This window comes from Symphalangus syndactylus, chromosome 10, assembly GCF_028878055.3.
Source record: "Symphalangus syndactylus isolate Jambi chromosome 10, NHGRI_mSymSyn1-v2.1_pri, whole genome shotgun sequence".
Lineage (NCBI taxonomy): Eukaryota > Metazoa > Chordata > Mammalia > Primates > Hylobatidae > Symphalangus > Symphalangus syndactylus.
The window spans coordinates 20297783-20320599 of NC_072432.2; the positions used below are offsets into that span (position 1 = coordinate 20297783).

Genomic DNA, 22817 nt, shown 5'->3' on the forward strand with positions numbered 1-22817 from the left:
CGAGCCTGGCCAACATGGGGAAACCCCGTCTCTACTAAAAATACAAAAATCAGCTGGGCATGGTGGTGTGTGCCTGTAATCCCTGCTACTCAGGAGGCTGAGACGGGAGAATGGCTTGAACCCGGAAGGTCAAGGTTGCAGTGCGCCAAGATGGTGCCACTGCACTCCAGCCCCATCTCAGGAAAAAAAAAAAAAAAAAAAAAAAAAAAGCTATCTGGCCACGGTGGCACACAGCTGTGGTCCCAAGCTACTCTGGAGGCTGAGGTGGGGAGGATCGCTTGAGCCCAAGAGGCTGCGGTGAGCTGTGATTGTGCCCCACTTCACATCCACTAGGATGGCTGAAATTAAAAAGCCAGAGCTAGTGCTGGCGAGGACAGGCAGCAGTGGAACTTCATACACTGCTGGTGGGAATGTGGACTAGAGCAGCCACCCTGGAAGACAGCTGAGCAGCACAAAATTTGTACAAATATGTTCACAACAGCATTATTCACAAAAAGTGGAAACACTGGTACCATTCCTTCTGAAACTATTCCAATCAACAGAAAAAGAGGGAATCCTCCCCAACTCATTTTATGAGGCCAGCATCATCCTGATACCAAAGCCCGGCAGAGACACAACCAAAAAAGAGAATTTTAGACCAATATCCCTGTGATGAATATTGATGCAAAAATCCTCAATAAAATACTGGCAAACCGAATCCAACAGCACATCAAAAAGCTTATCCACCATGATCAAGTGGGCTTCATCCCTGGGATGCAAGGCTGGTTCAACATACGCAAATCAATAAATGTAATCCAGCATATAAACAGAACCAAAGACAAAAACCACATGATTATCTCAATAGATGCAGAAAAGGCCTTTGACAAAATTCAACAACCCTTCACGCTAAAAATGCTCAATAAATTAGGTATTGATGGGACATATCTCAAAATAATAAGATCTATCTATAACAAACCCACAGCCAATATCATACTGAATGGCCAAAAACTGGAAGCATTCCCTTTGAAAACTGGCACAAGACAGGGATGCCTTCTCTCACCACTCCTATTCAACATAGTGTTGGAAGTTCTGGCCATGGCAATTAGGCAGGAGAAGGAAATAAAGGGTATTCAATTAGGAAAAGAGGAAGTCGAATTGTCCCTGTTTGCAGATGACATGATTGTATATCTAGAAAACCCCATTGTCTCAGCCCAAAATCTCCTTAAGCTGATAAGCAACTTCAGCAAAGTCTCAGTATACAAAATCAATGTACAAAAATCACAAGCATTCTTATACACCAATAACAGACAAACCGAGAGCCAAATCATGAGTGAACTCCCATTCAAAATTGCTTCAAAGAGAATAAAATACCTAGGAATCCAACTTACAAGGGATGTGAAGGACCTCTTCGAGGAGAACTACAAACCACTGCTCAATGAAATAAGAGGATACAAACAAATGGAAGAACATTCCATGCTCATGGGTTGGAAGAATCAATATCGTGAAAATGGCCATACTGCCCAAGGTAATTTATAGATTCAATGCCATCCCCATCAAGCTACCAATGACTTTCTTCACAGAATTGGAAAAAACTACTTTAAAGTTCATCTGGAACCAAAAAAGAGCCTGCATCGCCAAGTCGATCCTAAGCCAAAAGAACAAAGCTGGAGGCATCACGCTACATGACTTTAAACTATACTACAAGGCTACAGTAACCAAAACAGCACGGTACTGGTACCAAAACAGAGACATAGATCAATGGAACAGAACAGAGCCCTCAGAAGTAATGCCGCATATCTACAACTATCTGATCTTTGACAAACCTGACAAAAACAAGCAATGGGGAAAGGATTCCCTATTTAATAAATGGTGCTGGGAAAACTGGCTAGCCATATGTAGAAAGCTGAAACTGGATCCCTTCCTTACACCTTATACAAAAGTTAATTCAAGATGGATTAAAGACTTACATGTTAGACCTAAAACCATTAAAACCCTAGAAGAAAACCTAGGCAATACCATTCAGGACATAGGCGTGGGCAAGGACTTCATGGCTAAAACACCAAAAGCAATGGCAACAGAAGCCAAAATTGACAAATGGGATCTAATTAAACTAAAGAGCTTCTGCACAGCAAAAGAAACTACCATCAGAGTGAACAGGCAACCTACAAAATGGGAGAAAATTTTCGCAACCTACTCATCTGACAAAGGGCTAATATCCAGAATCTACAATGAACTCAAACAAATTTACAAGAAAAAAACAACCCCATCAAAAAGTGGGCGAAGGACATGAACAGACACTTCTCAAAAGAAGACATTTATGCAGCCAAAAAACACATGAGAAAATGCTCATCATCACTGGCCATCAGAGAAATGCAAATCAAAACCACAATGAGATACCATCTCACACCAGTTAGAATGGTGATCCTTAAAAAGTCAGGAAACGACAGGTGCTGGAGAGGATGTGGAGAAGCATGAACACTTTTACACTGTTGGTGGGACTGTAAACTAGTTCAACCATTGTGGAAGTCAGTGTGACGATTCCTCAGGCATCTAGAACCAGAAATACCATTTGACCCAGCCATCCCATTACTGGCTATATACCCAAAGGACTATAAATCATGCTGCTATAAAGACACATGCACACGTATGTTTATTGTGGCACTATTCACAATAGCAAAGACTTGGAACCAACCCAAATGTCCATCAACGATAGACTGGATTAAGAAAATGTGGCACATATACACCATGGAATACTATGCAGCCATAAAAAAGGATGAGTTCATGTCCTTTGTAGGGACGTAGATGAAACTGGAAATCATCATTCTCAGTAAACTATCGCAAGGACAAAAAACCAAACGCCGCATGTTCTCACTCATAGGTGGGAATTGAACAATGAGAACACATGGACACAGGAAGGGGAACATCACACTCCAGGGACTGTTGTGGGGTGGGGGGAGGGGGAAGGGATAGCATTAGGAGATATACCTAATGCTAAATGACGAGTTAATGGGTGCAGCACACCAACATGGCACATGGATACATATGTAACAAACCTGTACATTGTGCACATGTACCCTAAAACTTAAATAATAATAATAATAATAATAATAAAGTGGAAACAACCCAGATTTCTATCAACTGATAAAGTGTGGTAAAGCCCTACAATTGAATATTATTCATGAAAAGAATTAAGCATATGAACTGTGAAAACATGATGCCAAGTGGAAGAAGCCACTTACAAAATAACATACATTATATGTTTCCGTTTATATGAAATGTACAGAATAGGCAAATCTCTAGAGACAAAGTTAAAAGTGGCTGTCTGGGGCTGGTGTTTGGGGAGGTGGGCTAGTAGGTACTGGGTTTCTTTCTGGGTGGTGAAAATGTGTTTAAACTTATGACTGTACAAGTCTGAATATACTAAGAAACACTGAACAATATACTTCAAGTGAGTGAATTACACATTATCTGAATTTTATCTCAATAAAGCTGTTACCAAAAAATAAAACCCTGATGCCTGGAACTCACCCCAGACCAAATAAGCCACAGTTCCTGGGAAATCCTTTTTAAAAGCTCTCTGGTGATTTTATGTGCAGCCAGCCAATGCTGAGAACAGCACCGATCTGCAAGATTTTATCACTGGGATGAGCAGGGCAGTGCTCACAACTTCAATGAATAATTCAGGTGTTGGTTTTGACATGGAAAACAAGTTTTGTGTGAAATTTTGATTCATCTGTGTGAATAGAAGGGCTTTAAATATGAACTTGAACAAAGAAAAACATTTAGCCATCACTGAAAGACTGAAACACAAACACAGGCCTATAAAGGCATCAGTCTAGTGGCCTTACCTGTTAAGCTCATGAACCATAGAGGTATCTCGGTGACCCCTCATCACCATCTGCTGTTCTTTCAGCTGTTTAGCTACCTGTCAAGAGAAAAACTACTTTCAAAATCCAACTCTAACATTTCACTGCTTACATCCACCACGTTCTATGCGAAGTGCTCACCACACACTAACAAGTAACATACAATAACCTGAAAGTTGCATTGTCATATCATTTGCATTAAGCCTGAGGAAACCAAAGCTTCAGTGCCAGTCCGCTCCATGTTAACCATATGAAACCGGTGCTTCTCAACCCTTCTTCAATTACCAAACAAGATTTTGTTTTGCAGGAGGGTTGCAAACCACTGTAATATCTAAGAATTTTTTACCTTTTGGGAACCAATTTTTAGCCTGTTGGGGTGACACTGACTCATTAAAAATGTATAAATTAAAGTTATAAAGGAGTGTATCAACTACTATTTTGACAATTAAATATGAATTTTCCAAAAACAAAGTTTTATTTTACTTTTTTAAAAATTTTTTATTTATCTATTTATTTATTTATTTTGGAGACGGAGTCTAGCTCTGTCGCCAGGCTGGAGTTCAGTGGCACAATGTCGGCTCACTGCAACCTCCGACTCCCAGGTTCAAGCGATTCTCCTGCCTCAGCCTCCTGAGTGGCTAGGATTACAGGCACGCGCTGCCACGCCCAGCTAATTTTTGTATTTTTAGTAGAGAAGGGGTTTCACCACGATGGCCAGGATGGTCTCGATCTCCTAACCTTGTGATCTGCCCACCTCGGCCTCCCGAAGTGCTGGGATTACAGGCGTGAACCACTGCGCCTGGCCTTTTTTGTTTTTTTGAGACAGGATCTCGCTCTGTCACCCATGTTAGAGTACAGTGGTGCAATCTTGGCTCACTGCAACCTCCACCTCCTGGACTCAAGCGTTAATGCTCTGTCTCAACTTCCCAAGTAGCTGGGACCACAGGCACGCACCACCTTGCCTGGCTAATTTGTTTTTGTATTTTTTCAGTTGTGACGAGGCCTCGCTATGTTGCCCAGGCTGGTCTCAAAACTCCTGAGGTGAAGCGATCCAGCTGCCTCAGCCTCCCAAAGTGCTACGATTACAGATGTGCACCACCACGCATTGCCAAGAGTTTTATTTTAAAATAAACCAAACACTTACATCTTTGGCTGAGGAACCAGACACTTCAATCCATGTCTTAGAGAAGAATGCACATGATCCCAACATGAAGATGATATAAACAACGACATGGACAGGATCCTCAAAGATGGCGCCCATGGACTCCGGAGGAGAAAGATAGTAACAAAGGCCTCCAACGGGGTAAGAACGTGCGGGTCCTCCCCCACTGACATCCTACAGAACAGGAGTACAAAGAACAAGTGGTCAACCTAATTAGTCAGGAATACATTTGTATGACACTTCAAACTTCTCAGAAATGACGGTGTTTTAAGTTCAAGGCATCTACAGCTAGTAATTCTATGTAGCTTCAGAATGTACTTTTGTGTCTACTACCTTCACTCCTTCAAAGTCATACGATGAACACCTATTACATGCAAGACACTGTGAAAATATTGAGTCATTTTTAAAAATTGTAATATATTACAAAATCTTCCATTACTGAAAATAGGAATATGATTACATTTACAATCAACCTCTGATTATACTTAAAATCTGAAATTTTCTGAGCTATGAGAGTATCCAGTCAGTACATTAAGATCCCTATGAATGATCCTTCCATATGAAAACATTAATGCAATCCACTAAAATACTGACGTAAGACTTTAACTTACTGCCTAGGCTTCATGTGGTTTCTATGTTATTATAAGGAGCAATCTTTTAATAAGTATTTATAAAAAGTGGATTTTTATCTATATAAGCCTTACAGAAACAGGAACAGCATTATTTGCTCATATTAAATAAAGTTTTGGGGTATACAGATAGGGGGTGAGAAACCAATTTTTAGTTGCAATGATTACAGTATCTGGTTCTTGAATTTATGACTGCCCAATGATTTCTTTACTGTGCCCCTAGAATCATTAATCCCAGATCAAAAGCACTATCTCCCAATCATTCTCTCATTCAGAAGAATCTTACTCAAAATCATAACACAATTTGCACAGGACCAACTACTCAAAGCACTAACACTATGAAATTCTGATCAGAGTAATAACTGCTGCCGGACTATTCTAAGGAGGGGAGAAACAGCATTCTTCTTATTCCTGTCTCTTGACTTTCCTGTCCTCGTTATAATATTAGCCAAAATACAACAGAGGTCATCACATTTCTCTTAAATGAATGGAAAAGAAGTATTATGAATAAAGGGAATCCTATTCCCTTCAACTAATATATGAGTTACTGTCTTATTATCTAAAAAAAACTTTCTTTTTAAATGACATTCAGTAAAAGCAGAAAGGTATGAGTCTTTATAACTTATAATGCAAAAGATAGCATATTAAGACAAATGCACAGAATAAACACCATATTTCAAGAATAACTGTACAGAAAAATACTATTCTTTGGTGGGGTGCAAATTCTAGAATTACGTACTGTGGCAAAGAATAAAGGACATTAGTCTTTTAAAATTCTATTATTTTTGAGACACGGTCTCACTCTGTTACCCAGGCTGGCATGCAGTGGTATGATTACAGCTCACTGTAGCTTCGAACTCCTGGGCTCAAGCAATCCTCCCACCTCAGCCTCCCAAGTAGCTAGGACTACAGGCACGTAACACTGTGCCCGGCTAGTTTTTAAATTTTTTTGTAGGGATGGGGTCTCGCTATGTTGCCCATACAGATCTCCAACTCCTGGCCTTCAAGCTTTCCTCTCTCCTTATTCTCCCAAAGTGCTGGGATTACAGATGAGAGCCAACATGCCTGGCTAAAATCTATAATTTTAAGAGGGAAAATACCGCTTTGTTAGGTGACAGAAGTTAAACCAATGAAAATTCAGTCCCACAGTAACTCACGCTTCAATAACAGCGTGGCTAGACGGCTTTAGAAAAAATTATGGGCTGGGTGTGGTGGCTCATACCTGTAATCCCAGCACTTTGGGAGGCCGAGGCGAGTGGATCACGAGGTCAGGAGATCGAGACCATCCTGGCTAACACAGTTAAACCCCGTCTCTACTAAAAATACAAAAAATTAGCCGGGCATGGTGGCGGGTGCCTGTAGTCCCAGCTACTTGGGAGGCTGAGGCATGAGAATGGCGTGAACCTGGGAGGCGGAGCTTGCAGTGAGCCAAGATCGTACCATTGCACTCCAGCCTGGGCAAAAGAGCGAGACTCTGTCTCAAAAAAAAAAAAAAATTATGACAAGGAGGATGTATATGAGAATGCACAGGATTATATTACTAGCAGCACCGCTGTCTCTACCATCTAGTTAATAGCACGCTTATCTCTAGCCTAGCTCATCACAAGCTGGTTTATTGCCATTCAGACCATGAAAAATGGAGGAGGCCTGGAGGCGGGGTGGGAGATAGGAAAGGTTAGGATGAGTCCAGTATATCATATGTTAGCAGCAGCAAATTGCGTTTTTTGTTTTTATTTTTTGGAGATGGAGTCTCGTTCTGTCACCCAGGCTGGAGTGCAGTGGCGTGATCTCAGCTCACTGCAACCTCCATCTCCTGGGTTCCAGCAATTCTCCTGTCTTGACCTCCTGAATGGTTGGGACTACAGGCACCTGCCACCACGCCTGGCTAATTTTTGTATTTTTAGTAGAGATGGGGTTTCACCATGTTGGCCAGGCTGGTCTCGAACTCCTAACCTCAGGTGATCCACCCACCTCAACCTCCCAAAGTCCTGGGATTACAGGAGTGAGCCACCGCACCTAGCCAGCAAATAGCATTTTTTAGAAAACGTTATTATAGACAATACTGGAATAAGATGACAAAATATGAAATTACTTTTATGAAATCAACCACAATTTTAGCTTAAAAGGTCATTCAAATGAGATGTGAAAGTGCTTCCTAGACAGCAAAATAATAAAAAGCACTTGGGCAATCTTACTTCTGCAACATTTACCAGTTCTTCCAGCTAACTACTAAACTCTGCTATATAGGTAAGTGAATCTGAAAATATAGCAAATGCTCCGATGTCGACCTCATTCCATTAAAAATACGACCATGAAATGCAAATTATAATAAACTGTAAATAATATAAATAAACATAATACTCACGGCCCACTGTCCTAGTAAATTTACTAAAAAGTTGCCACTAAATCGAACAGACAGCATCTGGGAAATAACATACAGGTTTGACACCAAGGCCGACTGGAGGATGATGGGGATGTTGGAGGTGTAGAAGAGTTTGATGGGGTAGCTGCTGTACTGTCCTCGGTAGCGGGCTGACTTAATGGGCAGATCAACGCGAAATCCCTAAAAAAGGAAACTGAGAGTAAGTGGGGGAGCTAGACACATAAAGAAAAAAACAGAGACCAGAGAGGGGAAAACAGAACAGTGGGGAGGATCAAAAGACAATGCCTGCCGGGCGCCGTGGCTCACGCCTGTAATCCCAACACTTTGGGAGGCCGAGGCGGGCGGATCACGAGGTCAGGAGATCGAGACCATCCTGGCCAACGTGGTGAAATCCCATCTCTACTAAAATAAAAAAATTAGCTGGGCATGGTGATATGCACCTTTAGTCCCAGCTACTCAGGAGTCTGAGGCAGGGGAATCGCTTGAACCCAGAAGGCGGAGGTTGCAGTGAGCCGAGATTGTGCCATTGCACTCCAGCCTGGAGACGGAGCAAGACTCCATCTCAAAAAAAAAAAAAAAAAAAATTAGCTGGGCGTGGTGGCACGTGCCTGTAATCTCAGCTACTGAGGAAGCTGAGGCAGGAGAATCACTTGAACTCGGGAGGAGGAGGTTGGAGTGAGCTAAGATCGCGCCACTGCACTCCAGCCTGGGCAACAAGAGCAAAACTCTGTCTCAGGAAAAAAAAGAAAAGAAAAGACAATGCTAACAGAGACGTTCTGCCTTTTAAAGTGTCGAGAGTCTGCTTCCTGCTGATGGGTCAAAACAAAAAACAAAAAAAGTACAGAGACTCCAATATTTCACACCTTAAAATCAGAGTCTGGAGACTCTAATTGCAAAATTATACTTCCCTTGATCTTAAACCCTGACTTGTTAAACAACAGCATGTCAGATGGCATTCTCTTTAAGAGCAAAAGAAAAATCCACATCCCACTTACTTTGGTGAAAAGATTATACTTACTTGGAAATATATAACAACAGCAAACACAAAAACTGTAGCAATGAGGTTCATGAGATTGGGTAAGTTCTGCCGATAAAACGCCTCCCGTAAAGCTCGGACTTTGTCCGTCCTGGTGGCCAACAAATGGAACAGAGCTATGACTGCACCCTCAAACTCAGTACCTGGAAAATCAAGACAGACAGGACCTGTGGACTCATCGTCCAAAGCTGTCCCAAAGCTCAAACTAACCGTGAAAGTCCAGTATACAGCAGAAAATATGAGTCAAAAGAATTTACCAATGTTTGCTTTATGATATAGCCATGTGAGCAGGTTCTACAAACATTTAGATCATTGAGGCAAATCTATGTTTTTATAGCATAAATCCGAAGTTTTCTCAAGAGACTATTCTTGAAGAAAACATACAACATAAAATTTACCAAAGCAAAATTTCATTCATAGAGATTTGCCTCTCCTTTACTTCAGGGAAGGGAGAGAGTGTTTTTAGGAAAAATAAACAGCAGCGAAGCAGAGCAGAGATGTCAGAATAAGAGACAGATGTCACTCTATTGAGCCTGCCTCGAAGTTTACCGCACCAAGAACATTAATCATCATTACAGTTTTCTTAAGGCTGGGATGAGAGTTTAGGTATTAACCACTTAGGACAGTATCTGTTAGAAGTGGAGATGAGGAAGGGGAAAGAGAGAATGAAATATTTCAAAACTTCGGTGCTATTACAAAGCCAATTAGAAGAGCAGCAAAGTTGGGGTGCTCCAGGTGGATTCAAAGAACAACAGTCTTTTCATTTGAAAAATCTAAAATCCACTACCTTTTTATCCCCCTACGGATGCGGAAATCAGTCAAATAAATGACTTCTGCAGCAATGCCTTCAGCAAGGTTAACAAACGAAATTTTGAAAATCTGTTTGCAACCACTGAAATTTTAAATGAGCAGAGGCTAAAATTTTGATACTATTCTCTCTGAGGTAGTATTGCTTACTCCACAAATCTCTGCTTATTAAGTTTTGAAGAATTCGCATTCCTTATCCCCTAGGAGAGCAAACCAGAATGGCTCTAGGCATGTACTGCGACACGATGGGTTTGTTCCCAGCACACATCCAGCAAAACGCGTGCAGTTGCAGTCACTGTGCGATGTACCTCTGCCAGTGTTAATGGTAGTGGGACTAAAGGCCTTCCAGACAATGGTCTCACAGATGTTGGTGGCAATAAAGAGGGAAATCCCAGACCCCAAGCCGTAACCCTTCTGTAGCAGCTCATCTAACAGCAGCACAATCAAACCAGCAACAAACAACTGTGGGGAAAGAAATGCAAGTAAGCGGAAGCAAGAACAAACTCAAGAAAGGGGGAGAGGAACACCATTGGCTACTTCCAAGCTAGGGGCATTTTGAATATTAAGGCCTGATCGTTGCAATCTCACTGTGATGACCAACTGCATCTTTTGGCCTGCTTTCATTTACTCAGGCCAATCCAGGACAGTAAGAGGACTGGAAATACTGTTGCATTATAAAGCAGACATTTCAACTTTTAAAGTCTATTTACACTTATCTGAATAGTTTCTTTTGCAATGTTTAAATAAAGCCTGTTTGAAAAGCACACTGAAACAAAAAATGATCACAGTATTCTAGAATTTATGACAGCAAGAAACTGAAAACATCCCAAATACCTCCAAGGAAGTAAAAAGTCAGATGAATTCTGGTATAATAGCAAGATGGAAATGTACACTCATCAAAGGATAAGTCTAAGGGCTGTGTTGATCCTTTGAAAAAAGCATTATATATATTATATATATGTATATTCTATACAATGTGTACAGAACAAAAAACTAGAACACAAATATGTACTCAAATACGTACTCGAGCAACAATGTAAAAATGCATTCTATACACAGTGACAAAGATTGAATGTAAATTTGAAGACAGTTAAGGTTAAGCTCATAATGTTTTTAAAAATGAAAGCATATTGACTTTATGGGATATTGAAAATTCTGAACTTGCTTCTTGGAGAAGACATTCCTGTAAAAGCATGCATTAATTAAAAACAGTCCCTAGCCTTTCAAGTGACCTCCTCAGTCACATGACCCCTTCCCTGCACTCGAATAACCTAATCAAGACAGGAAGACAATATGCTTCCATGCCTCCAACCTCACACATGTCCCCACTTTAAAGACACCCTCCAGCAGAAGTGAGGAAGTCACTTCCATTCCTCCCAGCTCTCAAGCCGCCCACCCTCATTTTGTACTCACTTTATCCAGTATCACCTGCTGGAAGAGCGACCAAACTAACCACATGAGACCATTTTAGGCATGCTTACCTTACACAGTGTTGTTTTTCTCCTTAACTGCCATTTCAGTAGTTGGACAGAGCCTAACTTGTCTATTTACAGGCTTTTAGGCTGAGTTTCAATGGGCAGGAGAAAGGGTACGATTCTCCAAACTTCTAAGAGAGATCACGCTAATCCTTTACTGCTTGAAAACCAAGTTTGACATTTTGACAAAATAATGTAGAGGTTAGGACTTACTACTGATTCTATTCAAGCACAATCATGTAATAAGTGAACAGAGACTCTCCATCATAAATAGAGAAACCCATCCTATGCAGGAGGCAACAGCCGTCCATGAACATCAGCCACACAAAGCATCGTGATGGGCCTTGAGAAGGGACCTCTCCAGAGTCCCACAGCAGCTTTGAAACAACTCTAATTCTCCACACCCCCTGTTCAGAACAGTGACCGCTGGACTACAGAGTGGTTCACGTATGTCCTGTGAAAATTAAACTCGGGTTTTTCCAAAGGGAGGAAGAAATTATACAGAAATGAGAAACGGTTTCTATAATTAAGGGAATAAAAGCCAGTAAATATCATGCATGCCTGTGAAAAAGGATGAGAACCCAGGAAGTGACAGCAGCGTCTACAGTGATGGGACCCAGAACCCTAACTGCCATGTGTTCACGGGGAATGGACGACATGAATGATGAGCTGGTATAAATATGGCACTTAACATTTTAACCCTGCACAACACCTACACACAACTTGGTTTTGTCAAACTATCTTTTGTTCAGTATGTCAAAACATACTTACCTTTATTATGTGCCATGCACATTGATATTCTCTAATAGTTTTTTAAAATGTTAATCAAGACCTGCTATTTAGATTTCTAAACTCACTAGCTGAAAAACACTAACCATGTGAATGAAACATGAACAAATAGGGTGAGAAATACCTTCCACAACGGCATGCAAACAGTTTTCAAAACCTATGTTTCTGGGTGAAACACACTGATCCAATCATAGCTCTTCAGTGTATCCACATATTTTCAATGTTAGCAACGCCTTGAAAAGACACAAATGGGTCACTGCCCACCTATAATCAAACATGACATACCTCTTTATACATTAACACTAGAAGAATTAACCATAACACACATATTTGTATATCAGAATTCATGTAAATGAATCAGTATACATCCACTTTAGTTGTTTCATTCTTGGACTGTATTTCTGACTTCTGAATACTGAAAATGAACAGCAAAATAGCTTAACTCTATTTTATATCAATTTAAATCCATAATTGACTCTTTAAGAAGTCAATCCTGTAGCTAGCTGGCTGAGAATCGCTCAGTGGAGATTCCTTAGGAATCCGAATAGATCCTTAAGTGAGATACTAGAGACCTTTCCTTGATGTATAATGTTCTACGAGCTACATGCCAGTTCTAAGTGTCTTTTAAAAATCAAGATTATTCTAAACTCTGGATTGCAGAAAGAAAATGCTGTAAAGAAACAAAACTTAAGGCAACAACTGGCCTGTCCATACCCTCAACAATGCCTAAAGCATATGAAGAGAAACCCTAAGCCCTGAAAGATACTAAAATCAGACTCCATTCAATGTGCCTCTTTCCCTAATTCCCAAGGGCTATAAATTTGCCAATCAAGTGATTTGTAAATGGACAAATAAAGACAAAGACAAAGTTAATCTTTTTTTTTTTTTTTTTTTTTTTTTTTGAGACAGAGTCTCACTCTGTCGCCCAGGCTGGAGGGCAGTGGTGTGACCTCGGCTCACTGCAAACTCCGACTCCACAGTTCAAGCGATTCTCCTGCCTCAGCCTCCCTAGTAGCTGGGATTACAGGCACACACCGCCACGCCTGGCTAAATTTTGTGGTTTTACTTTATTTTAGTTTTTGAGACGGAGTCCCGCTTTGTCGCCAGGCTGGAGTGCAGTGGTGCAATCTCAGCTCACTGCAACCTCCGCCTCCTGGGTTCGGCCTCAGCCTCCCGAATAGCTGCCACCATGCCCTGCTAATTTTTGTATTTTTAGTAGAGACAGAGTTTCACCATGTTGGCCAGGATGGTCTCGATCTCCTGACCTCGTGATCTGCCCGCCTCGGCCTCCCAAAGTGCTGGGATTACAGGTGTGAGCCACTGCACTCGGCCAATTTTTGTGTTTTTAGTAGAGACAGGGTTTCCGCATGTTGGCCAAACTGGTCTCAAACTCCTGACCTCAAGTGAACCACCCATCTCGGCCTCTCAAAGTGCTGGAATTACAGGTGTGAGCCACCACATCTGACAGTTATTCTTTAAGGAAACGTATCTTCTACCAAATGCGAACACACTGGGGATCAGAAAGCTTCCAAATAACCTGATTTTCATTAAAAATTCCTGCCCTGGGCCGGGCGTGGTGGCTCACGCCTGTAATCCCAGCATTTTGGAAGGCCGAGGCAGGTGGATCACCTAAGGTCAGGAGTTCAAGACCAGCCTGGCCAACATGGCAAAATCCCATCTCTACTAAAAATACAAAACTAGCTGGACGTGGTGGCAGGCCCCTGTAATCCCAGCTACTGGGGAGGCTGAGGCAGAATTGCTTGAACCTGGGAGGTGGAGGTTGCAGTGAGCCAAGATTGCACCACTGCACTTCAGTCTGGGAGACAGAGCAGGACTCCGTCTCAAAAAAATAAAAATAAAAAAAAAATTCCTGCCCTGGTCAAATGACAAAACAATTCCATCTCATTAGAAAAGTCATGTTTATTGTTAACAATGCTAAATAAACACTCGAACAGCATAACTTTCCTGGATATAAGTCACATTCATTAAATAATCATGTTTTGCTTCCTACATAACGTTTCTAATTTAAAAAACAGAATGCTCTGTAATCCCAGCACTTTGGGAGGCTGAGGGCGGTTCTTCTGAGGTTGGGAGTTCAAGACCAGCCTGACCAACATGGAGAAACCCCGTCTCTATTAAAAAAGTACAAAATTAGCCGGGCATGATGGTGCATGCCTGTAATCCCAGCTACTTGAGAGGCTAAGGCAGGAGAATCGCTTGAACCCGGGAGGCAGAGGTTGCAGTGAGCCGAGATCGTGCCGAGCTGAGATTGCACCATTACACCCTAGCCTGGGCAACAAGAGTGAAACTCCATCTCAAAAAAAAAACCAAAAACAAAAACAAAAAAACCAGAATGCTCAACCATGCCAGTCTGAGACAGTCCGATTTCCTTCTATGTATATATTAATAAACTGGTATTTGAGATTATTAAAAAATATTTTTCTCAGCTTGATCTTGATCTTTTGAACTGATAGAAAAAAATACCTGGCCAGGAACGGTGGCTTATGCCTGTAATCCCAGCACTTTGGGAGGCCAAGGCAGGCGGATCACGAGGTCAAGAGATCAAGACCATCCTGGCCAACATGGTGAAACCCCGTCTCTACTAAAAATACAAAAATTAGCTAGGCGTGGTGGTGCGCACCTGTAGTCCCAGCTACTCAGGAGACTGAGGCAGGAGAATCGCTTGAACCCAGGAAGGGGAGGTTGCAGTGGGCCAAGATCGCGCCACTGCACTTCAGCCTGGCAACAGAGCGAGACGCTGTCTCAAAAAAAAAAAAAATTTCCTAAACTAATCCCAATTTCATAAAGTCAACAAGAAGAGGCATTTCCAAGAAAATCAGGACTCCAGATACCCATTCTTTATTAACTTAAACAAACTTCTTTTCAAAACACAAGAAAGATAACTTAAGTATGATCTGTTCTTGAGTAATTTATCTAAACGGCTTTTAAGGATTGTACAATAGAGAAATATCTTCTAAACTTAACATACTTTTAAGATACTTAGGGCTGGGCTCAGTGGCTCACGCCCGTAATCCCAGCACTTTGGGAGGCCGACGCGGCGAATCACGAGGTCAGGAGTTCAAGACCAGCCTGGCCAACATGGTGAAACCCCGTCTCTATTAAAAATACAAAAAATTAGCTGGGCGTGGTGGCAGGCACCTGTAATCTCAGCTACTCAGGAGGCTGAGGCAGGAGAATTGCTTGAACATGGGAGACAGAGGTTGCAGTGAGCTGAGATCATGCCACTGCACTCTAGCCCAGGCAACAGAGTGAGACTCTGTCTCAAAAAAAAAAAAAAAAAAAAAAAAAGATACTTAGGACACTGATAATTATGTTGACCTTTAAAAATTCCATTCCCAAGCATCCATTTAAAAAACCCATGGGATATATTTATGTGTGTATAAATAGTGTTTCACGGACTCTAAGATATTACCATTTAAAACATCATTATTTTGTGTACTACTAAGAAATGAATACTACCAATTAACTTATGACACAATACCTACCTTATTGCAAAGAATTTTAATTTTCTACTTACAGAAAGGTATTTTAGACCTAGAGGTAGATATTTATCATCTAGCTTGCCCTTCTACACATAAACAATAACTTTCATTTCAGTTACAAATCACAACAGATTTTCTGAACACCTTTAGACAGCGATTGAACACAAACACCCTTTCTGTGAAGAACACACTCAGCCAACTCAGGTCAGGATGACCTAACAGGCTGACACACGCGCAGGCGGTGACAACACCATGACTGCCTCCTGGCAGACCGCAAGTGGAAGGCACTGTTTACTGTACAAAAACATCCTGACTCCAGAGACATCAAAATGTGACAAATGTGTGTCTCAAGAATCAGTAAAATACAGTTGATCCATAATTCTTTGTATTGTGCAATTATGAAGCTATTAGAGTAAATTTGAATTTTTCACATCAACACAATTTGAACACATCACGGTCATAGAAGGTTTTAAAAAAATTTTACATGTATCACTTCAATGATCAAAATACTAGAATTAAATAATTCAAAAGTAAGAAAATGAATAAGCCAATCACCTAAAAAACTGTTAGAAAAGGAAAAAGGAATCAAACCGTTTTGTTATCTGCATAGGAAAATATAGGATTTCTTACCTGAATGATGATCAGGAGACAGATCCCGGCACCCATTTCCGCAGGATCCCCGTACATCCCCGTCATGACATACACAATGGCTTGCCCAATGGTAATGATCATACCAAACACTGATGAAAGTTGGGGGGAAAGGAGAGCATGCTTACCACCAAAGAGAAGAAAACACTAGAGAAAACATCTTTACCACGAGCAGTCTCAAATTTGGAAAATGCTCTTTAACTGCATTAATGCTCACGTTTCTGGGCTCCATTGAATAAAGCTCTATCTTTCGGTGTATCTCCAACTTCAATGATTTTGGCTCCAGCTAACAACTGCATAATCAAACCAGATGTTACAATTGGGGAGATACCCAATTCCATTAAAGTTCCTGGAAAGGAAGGGGAGAGAAGTGTGCAATGTTTGTTGTACATGATACAAACTGATTTAGAGGTGTCGCACTCCCTAATTACCTCAACTGAAACACGTGTAAATTTTAACAAGCAAATTTTCATTTCTTAAACATTAATTGCTAAGAAAACTTCTCATGTATTAACACAATCCTGCAGCAATGCCCTGAATAAAAAGTACTATAGGCTTGGGGCAGTGGCTCACGCCTGCAGTCCCCGCACTTTGGGAGGCCGAGGTGTGTGGATCACCTGAGGTCAGGAGTTCAAGACCAACTGGCCAATATGGTGAAACCCCGTCTCTACTAAAAATACAAAAATTAGCCAGGTGTGGTGGTGGGCACCTGTAATCCCAGCTACTCAGGAGTCTGAGGCAGGAGAATCGCTTGAACCTGGAAGGCAGAGGTTGCAGTAAGCCGAGATTGTGCCACTGCACTCTAGCCTGGGCAACAGAGTGAGACTCTGTCTCAAAAACAAACCAAAAAAATAGAATTTACAGGGAGAAATAAGAAAATCAAATATGCCAAGTGTATAAGGAAGGTATGGAATCAAGTAATTCTACAGTGCCGAGACTTTTCCTGGGCCACTCTGTCACATGACTCCCTTCAATCCTGTTTTCATAAATGCTGAAAAGGTGGCCTTCATGTGAGAAAATAGTCCAACTTAAGGGGGATTTTTGATGTCGTCTCAGATACTTCCTCAATAGTAAAAAATAAAAACATGTTTTAGTGTTTAAGACATTAGATAGACTTATTGGCCAGGCGTGGTGGCTCATGCCTGTAATCCCAGCACTTTGGGAGGCCAAGGCCAACGGATCACCTGAGGTCAGGAGATTGAGACCATCCTGGCCGTCTCTACTGAAAATACAAAAATTGGCCGGGTGTGGTGGCGTGCACCTGTAGTCCCAGCTACTCGGGAGGCTGAGGCAGGAGAATCCCTTGAACCGAGGAGTTGGAGGTTGCAGTGAGCCAAGATTGCACCACTGCACTCCAACCTGGCGACAGAGTGAGACTCCATCTCAAAGAAAAAAAAAAAGCCAGGGATGGTGGCTCACACCTATAATCCCAGCACTTTGGGAGGCCAAGGTGGGCAGATCACCTGAGGTCGGGAGTTCGAGACCTGCCTGACCAACATGGAGAAACCCCATTTCTAATAAAAATACAAAAGTATCCAGGCATGATGGTGCATGCCTGTAATCCCAGCTATTTGGGAGGCTGAGGCAGGAGAATCGCTTCAACCAGGGAGGTGGAGGTTGTGGTGAGCCAAGATTCCACCATTGCACTCCAGCCTGGGCAACAAGAGCGAAATTCTGTCTCAAATAAAAAAAAAAAAAAAAAAAAGAAAAAAAGAAAAATGGCCGGGCATGGTGGCTCACACCTGTAATCCCAGCACTTTGGGAGGCTGAGGCGGGCGGATCATGAGGTCAGGAGTTTGAGACCAGCCTGGCCAATATGGTGAAACCCCGTCTCTACTAAAAATACAAAAATTAGCTGGGCGTGGTGGTGGGCACCTGTAGTCCCAGTTACTCAGGAAGCTGAGGCAGAAGACTCGCTTGAACCTGGGAGGCAGAGGTTGCAGTGAGCCGAGATTGTGCCACTGCACTCCAGCCTGGGCGACACAGTAAGACTCTTGTCTCAAAAAAAAAAAAGACATTAGATACATTTCTTAAGTTAAATCACCGAAATTTATTATTGCAAATAGCTCTAGTTCAGAAATAGACTTAATCAAGCTTTAATGAGTATTTGATATAAGAAATACGGCATTTCAAATCAGTAGAGAAAAAAAGAATGGACCTTGGCAAAAAAATTGGCCATTTTTAGGAAATTAAACCTAGATTCCTTACCTCATGCCTCAGGCTTCACATCAAAACAAACGCTACATGTATAGAAATTTTTTGTCTTTTTTTTTTAGACAGAGTCTCACTGTCACCCAGGCTGGAGTACAATGGCACGATCTTGGCTCACTGCAACCTCCACCTCCTGGATTCAAGCGATTCTCCAGCCTCAGCCTCCCGACTACCTGAGATTACAGGCGTGAGCCACCATGCCCGGCTAATTTCTGTGTTTTTGGTAGAGATGGAGTTTCACTACATTGGCCAGTCTGGTCTCAAATTCCTGACCTCAAGTAATCTGCCCTCCTCGGCCTCCCAAAGTGCAGGGATTACAGGCATGAGCCACTGCACCCAGCCTCCATGTATAGAAAATTTAAACAAAAACAATAAATGACAAAAATACTAGAAGGAAATATGGGTGAGTAGCTTATCATCTTGGGGAAGAAAGTCTTTCTAACCATGGCAAAAAATCTAGAAACCACAAAGGAAAAGATGGAAGATATGATTAGATACAACTACAAAACTTCCACGTGGCAAAAGGCAGCATAATGGTTAAAATAAAACTATTTAGACGGACACAGTGGCTCAAGCCTGTCATCCCAACACTTTAGGAGGCTGAGGCAGGCAGATCACTTGAGGCCAGGAGTTTGAGAGCAGCCTAGGCAACAAAGTGAGACCCTGTCTCTACAAAAAATTAAAATACTAGCCAGACATGGTGGTGCCTGGTTGTGGTCCCAGCTACATGGGAGGCTAAGGCAGGAGTATCACTTGGCCAGGAGGTCAAGGCTGCAGTGAGCTGTGTTTGCACCACTGCACTCCAGCCTGGGCAACAGAGCAAGAGCCTGTCCCAAAAGAAGAAAAAAAAATTAAACACAAATGACAAAAAGTTCTTATCTCTCATATGCAACGAGCTCTTACAAATCAATTTAAAAAATGAACAAACTGGCCGGGCACAGTGGCTCACACCTGTAATCCCAGCACTTTGGGAGGCTGAGGCAGGCGGATCACAAGGTCAGGAGATCGAGACCATCCTGGCTAACACGGTGAAACCCCACCTGTACTAAAAAATACAAAACATTAGCCAGGCGTGGTGGTGGGCGCCTGTAGTCCCACCTACTCGGGAGACTGAGGCAGGAGAATGGTGTGAACCCAGGAGGCAGAGCTTGCAGTGAGCTGACATCACGCCACTGCACTCCAGCCTGGGCGACACAGCGAGACTCCATCTCAAAAAATAAAAAAAATAAAAAAATAAAAAAATGAACAAACCAATTTAAAAAGGAAACAGCAGATACATGATGTGTCTGCTCCTGATGAAGCTTTCTCAGGAAAATGCAGCACAGGAGTAAGCCCCCAGCATCCAAACCTGTACTGTGCAACCCTGGAACTCTAATGGAAGCTGACCCTACCTGGCGTGAACCCTGGTCATCTGGAATTTTAAACTAATAACTAATCTGGGGCCAGGCACAGTGACTCAAACCTGTAATCCCAGCACTTTGGGAGGCAGAGGCGGGTGGATCACCTGAGGTCAGGAATTCAAGACCAGCCTGGCCAATATGGTGAAATCCCGTCTCTACTAAAAATACAAAAAATTAGCGGGGCATGGTAGCCTGTGCCTCTAATTCCAGCTATTCAGGAGGCTGAGGCAGGAAAATCGCTTGAACCTGGGAAGTGGAGGTTGCAGGGAGCCAAGATCACGCCACTGTACTCCAGCCTGGGCAACAAGAGCGAAACTCGGTCTCAAAAAAAAAAAAAAAATCTGGGAGTGTGGAGCTGAATCACACAGAAAATGGAAAATATTCACCAATCCCTCCTGCTGAGGCCTAAGGGCTGGCCTGGCTCTCCCTCTTCCTGGGGCTTAGCTGTTCACCTCCACTTTAGATTCCAAAAAATAACCAGTATCCTTCCAGCAAGTATCATGTTTCTGTTTAAGCTAGTCAGTGATTTCCTATTCCTTTTCTCCTTTATTTAAAAATTTTTTTTTCTTTTTTCTTTTCATGTCAGATGGGTAATGTCCCAACAGCCTAACAAGGCTGGAGAGTGGCACATCTCACACGTGAGCGTGAAGATCCAATCATCACATCTACAGACGACGAAAGCATCTAGTTTCCTATTACTTATAACAAAAAGGAATCTAACACACTAATAAAAGTCCACTTATACAAGAAATACAAATGTTCCATAAAAACAGAAAACAATGTTCAAACTCACCAATCTATAAAGAAATCAAAATTAAGTAACTGATGCCAGCTTTTACCTGTCTGACTGACAAGGACTAACATACTAATAATATCCACTGTTGAAAGAGAAATGGTCATTCTCATATACTGTCACTGAGAGTGTAAAATCCAACAACTGTTTTGGAAGATAATTTAGCTTTCTCTATCAAAAATTTTAGCGTGCCTATCTTGTGACCTAGCAGTTGAACTTCTAGAAATTCATTCTATCAAAAAGTTACAGAAGGGTGTGATAGCCTTCATTGTAGCATTGTTTATAATGACATGAAATCGGGGGAAAAAACGTAATATATGACAAGAAAGGATGCTAGTGGCCTGCAGAAGTTTCCCATCTTCCTTCAAATGTGCTCCATCCAACGGTCTCCAAGCCCTTCATGATCTGACTTAGATACATCTGCAACATCAGGTCCCACCACTCCTCCCTCCTTTCATTTCTTCCACCCCACACTCACCTCCTCAATGTTCCTTTCTTTAGAGATAGGGTCTGGCTGTGTCACCCAGGCTAGAGTGCAGTGGCGTGATCTTGGCTCACTGCAACCTCTGCCTCCCAGGATCGAGCCATCCTCCCACCTCAGCCTCCCAAGTGGCTGGGACCACAGTACACGCGACCACGCCTGGCTAATTTTTGTGTTTTTAGTAGAGATGGGGTCTCGCTTTGTTGCCCAGGCTGGTCTCGGACTCCTGACCTCAAGTGATCTGCCCGCTTCGGCCTCCCAAAGTGTTGGGATTACAGGCGTGAGCCTCTGCGCCCGGCCTCTCCTCAATGATCTTTGAACACACCAAGCACAGGCTCACCTCAGGGCCTTTGCACTGGCTCTTCCCTAGAATGTCCTTCCCTCAGGTCTTCATGTGGCCTCCTCTCTCACTTCCTGCAGGTGTCTTCAAAGATCACCTTCCTAGAGCACCTTCCCCACCCCAGGCACCTCCCCAAACAGCAACTATCAACTCCATGACAACTGGGACATTGTCTTGTTCATTGCTCTAATCTCGGCACCTCGCACAAAGGCTGACACACAATATGAACTCAGTAAGTATTTGTTGAATGAATGATCAAATAAATCACGGTGTATCCTTATAATGGAATAATAACATGGCCATTAACAGCTCATGTAAGATATTAAGTAAACAAAGTAGCAGAATAGTATATACAGGACATCTTACTTTTGAGTTATAAGAAGTATATAGACACATGTAGGTGAATGTATGTGCAAAGAAAAGGCCTCAATGGATAGTCACCAATCTACCAACTCCTCCAGAGCTCCCCTCAGAAGTCACACTTTTCTTTTCAGCTTCCTATAAATCTGTATATAAATTGCTAGTGCATTTTTAAAATAATAAATCAATATTACCTTTATAACCTAAAAACATCAAAAAAAATCTGCCATCTACTTAAAGTGTTTCCAGGCTGGGTACAGTGGCTCACACCTGTAATCCCGGCACTTTGAAAGGCTGGGGAGGGAGGATGGCATGAACCCAGGAGTTCAAGACCAGCCCAGACAACATAGCAAAACCTCATCTCTACGAAACTACAAAAATTAGCCAGGCATTGTGGCACGCGCCTGTAGTCCCAGCTACTCAGGAGGCTGAAGTGGGAGGATCACCTGAAAAAAGTGTTTCCAAAAAAGAGGCGACCACTGTTCCTAAATGCAAGAAACCTCACGACTGGTCATACCCCTTGCTAGTCTCACTGTCCAGCATCCCCAGCCACAATCTCCCAGATGAACCATGCTGCTTGAGGCTTCAGGCTCAGCTCCAGCTGAGCTCCCCCATTGGCTCACACACACTGGACTCCTTTTTTGTTTTTTTTTTGGAGACAGAGTCTTACTCTGTTACCCAGGCTGGACTGCAGTGGTGCGATCTTAGTTCACTGCAACCTCCACCTCCCAGGTTCAAGCGATTCTCTTGCCTCAGCCTCCTGAGTAGCTGGGATTACAGGTGCATACCACCACACCTGGCTAATTTTTCTATTTTTAGTAGAGACAGGGGGTTTCACCATGTTGGCCAGGCTGGTCTCAAACTCCTGACCTCAGGTCATCCGCCCACCTTGGCCTCCCAAAGTGCTGGGATTACAGGGGTGAGCCACGGCGCCCCACCTGGACTCCAATTCCAA

The 22817-nt window shown here is 42.4% G+C and overlaps 1 protein-coding gene and 1 non-coding gene across 12 annotated transcripts in view; both read right to left on the bottom strand.

Annotated features, from left to right (window-relative positions):
- SEC61A2 (SEC61 translocon subunit alpha 2) overlaps positions 1–22817 on the bottom strand; it is a 72125-nt gene that overhangs the window by 32107 nt on the left and 17201 nt on the right. For all 11 annotated transcript variants that reach the window (XR_008660666.1, XR_008660665.2, XM_055296640.2 and 8 more), the window contains 7 exons: positions 16495–16626; positions 16260–16369; positions 10171–10324; positions 9038–9198; positions 8002–8199; positions 4990–5181; positions 3828–3904 (listed from right to left, as the gene is read on the bottom strand). Coding sequence is in view for 9 of the 11 variants with exons in the window: in XM_055296640.2 (XP_055152615.1) it covers positions 3828–3904; positions 4990–5181; positions 8002–8199; positions 9038–9198; positions 10171–10324; positions 16260–16369; positions 16495–16626 (1024 nt within the window). In the remaining 2 variants the exon portion in view is untranslated. The remainder of the gene's footprint in view (positions 1–3827; positions 3905–4989; positions 5182–8001; positions 8200–9037; positions 9199–10170; positions 10325–16259; positions 16370–16494; positions 16627–22817) is intronic.
- LOC129492448 (small nucleolar RNA U13) lies at positions 20469–20572 on the bottom strand. Its single transcript, XR_008660895.1, has one exon. It is a non-coding gene; the product is annotated as a small nucleolar RNA U13 (small nucleolar RNA).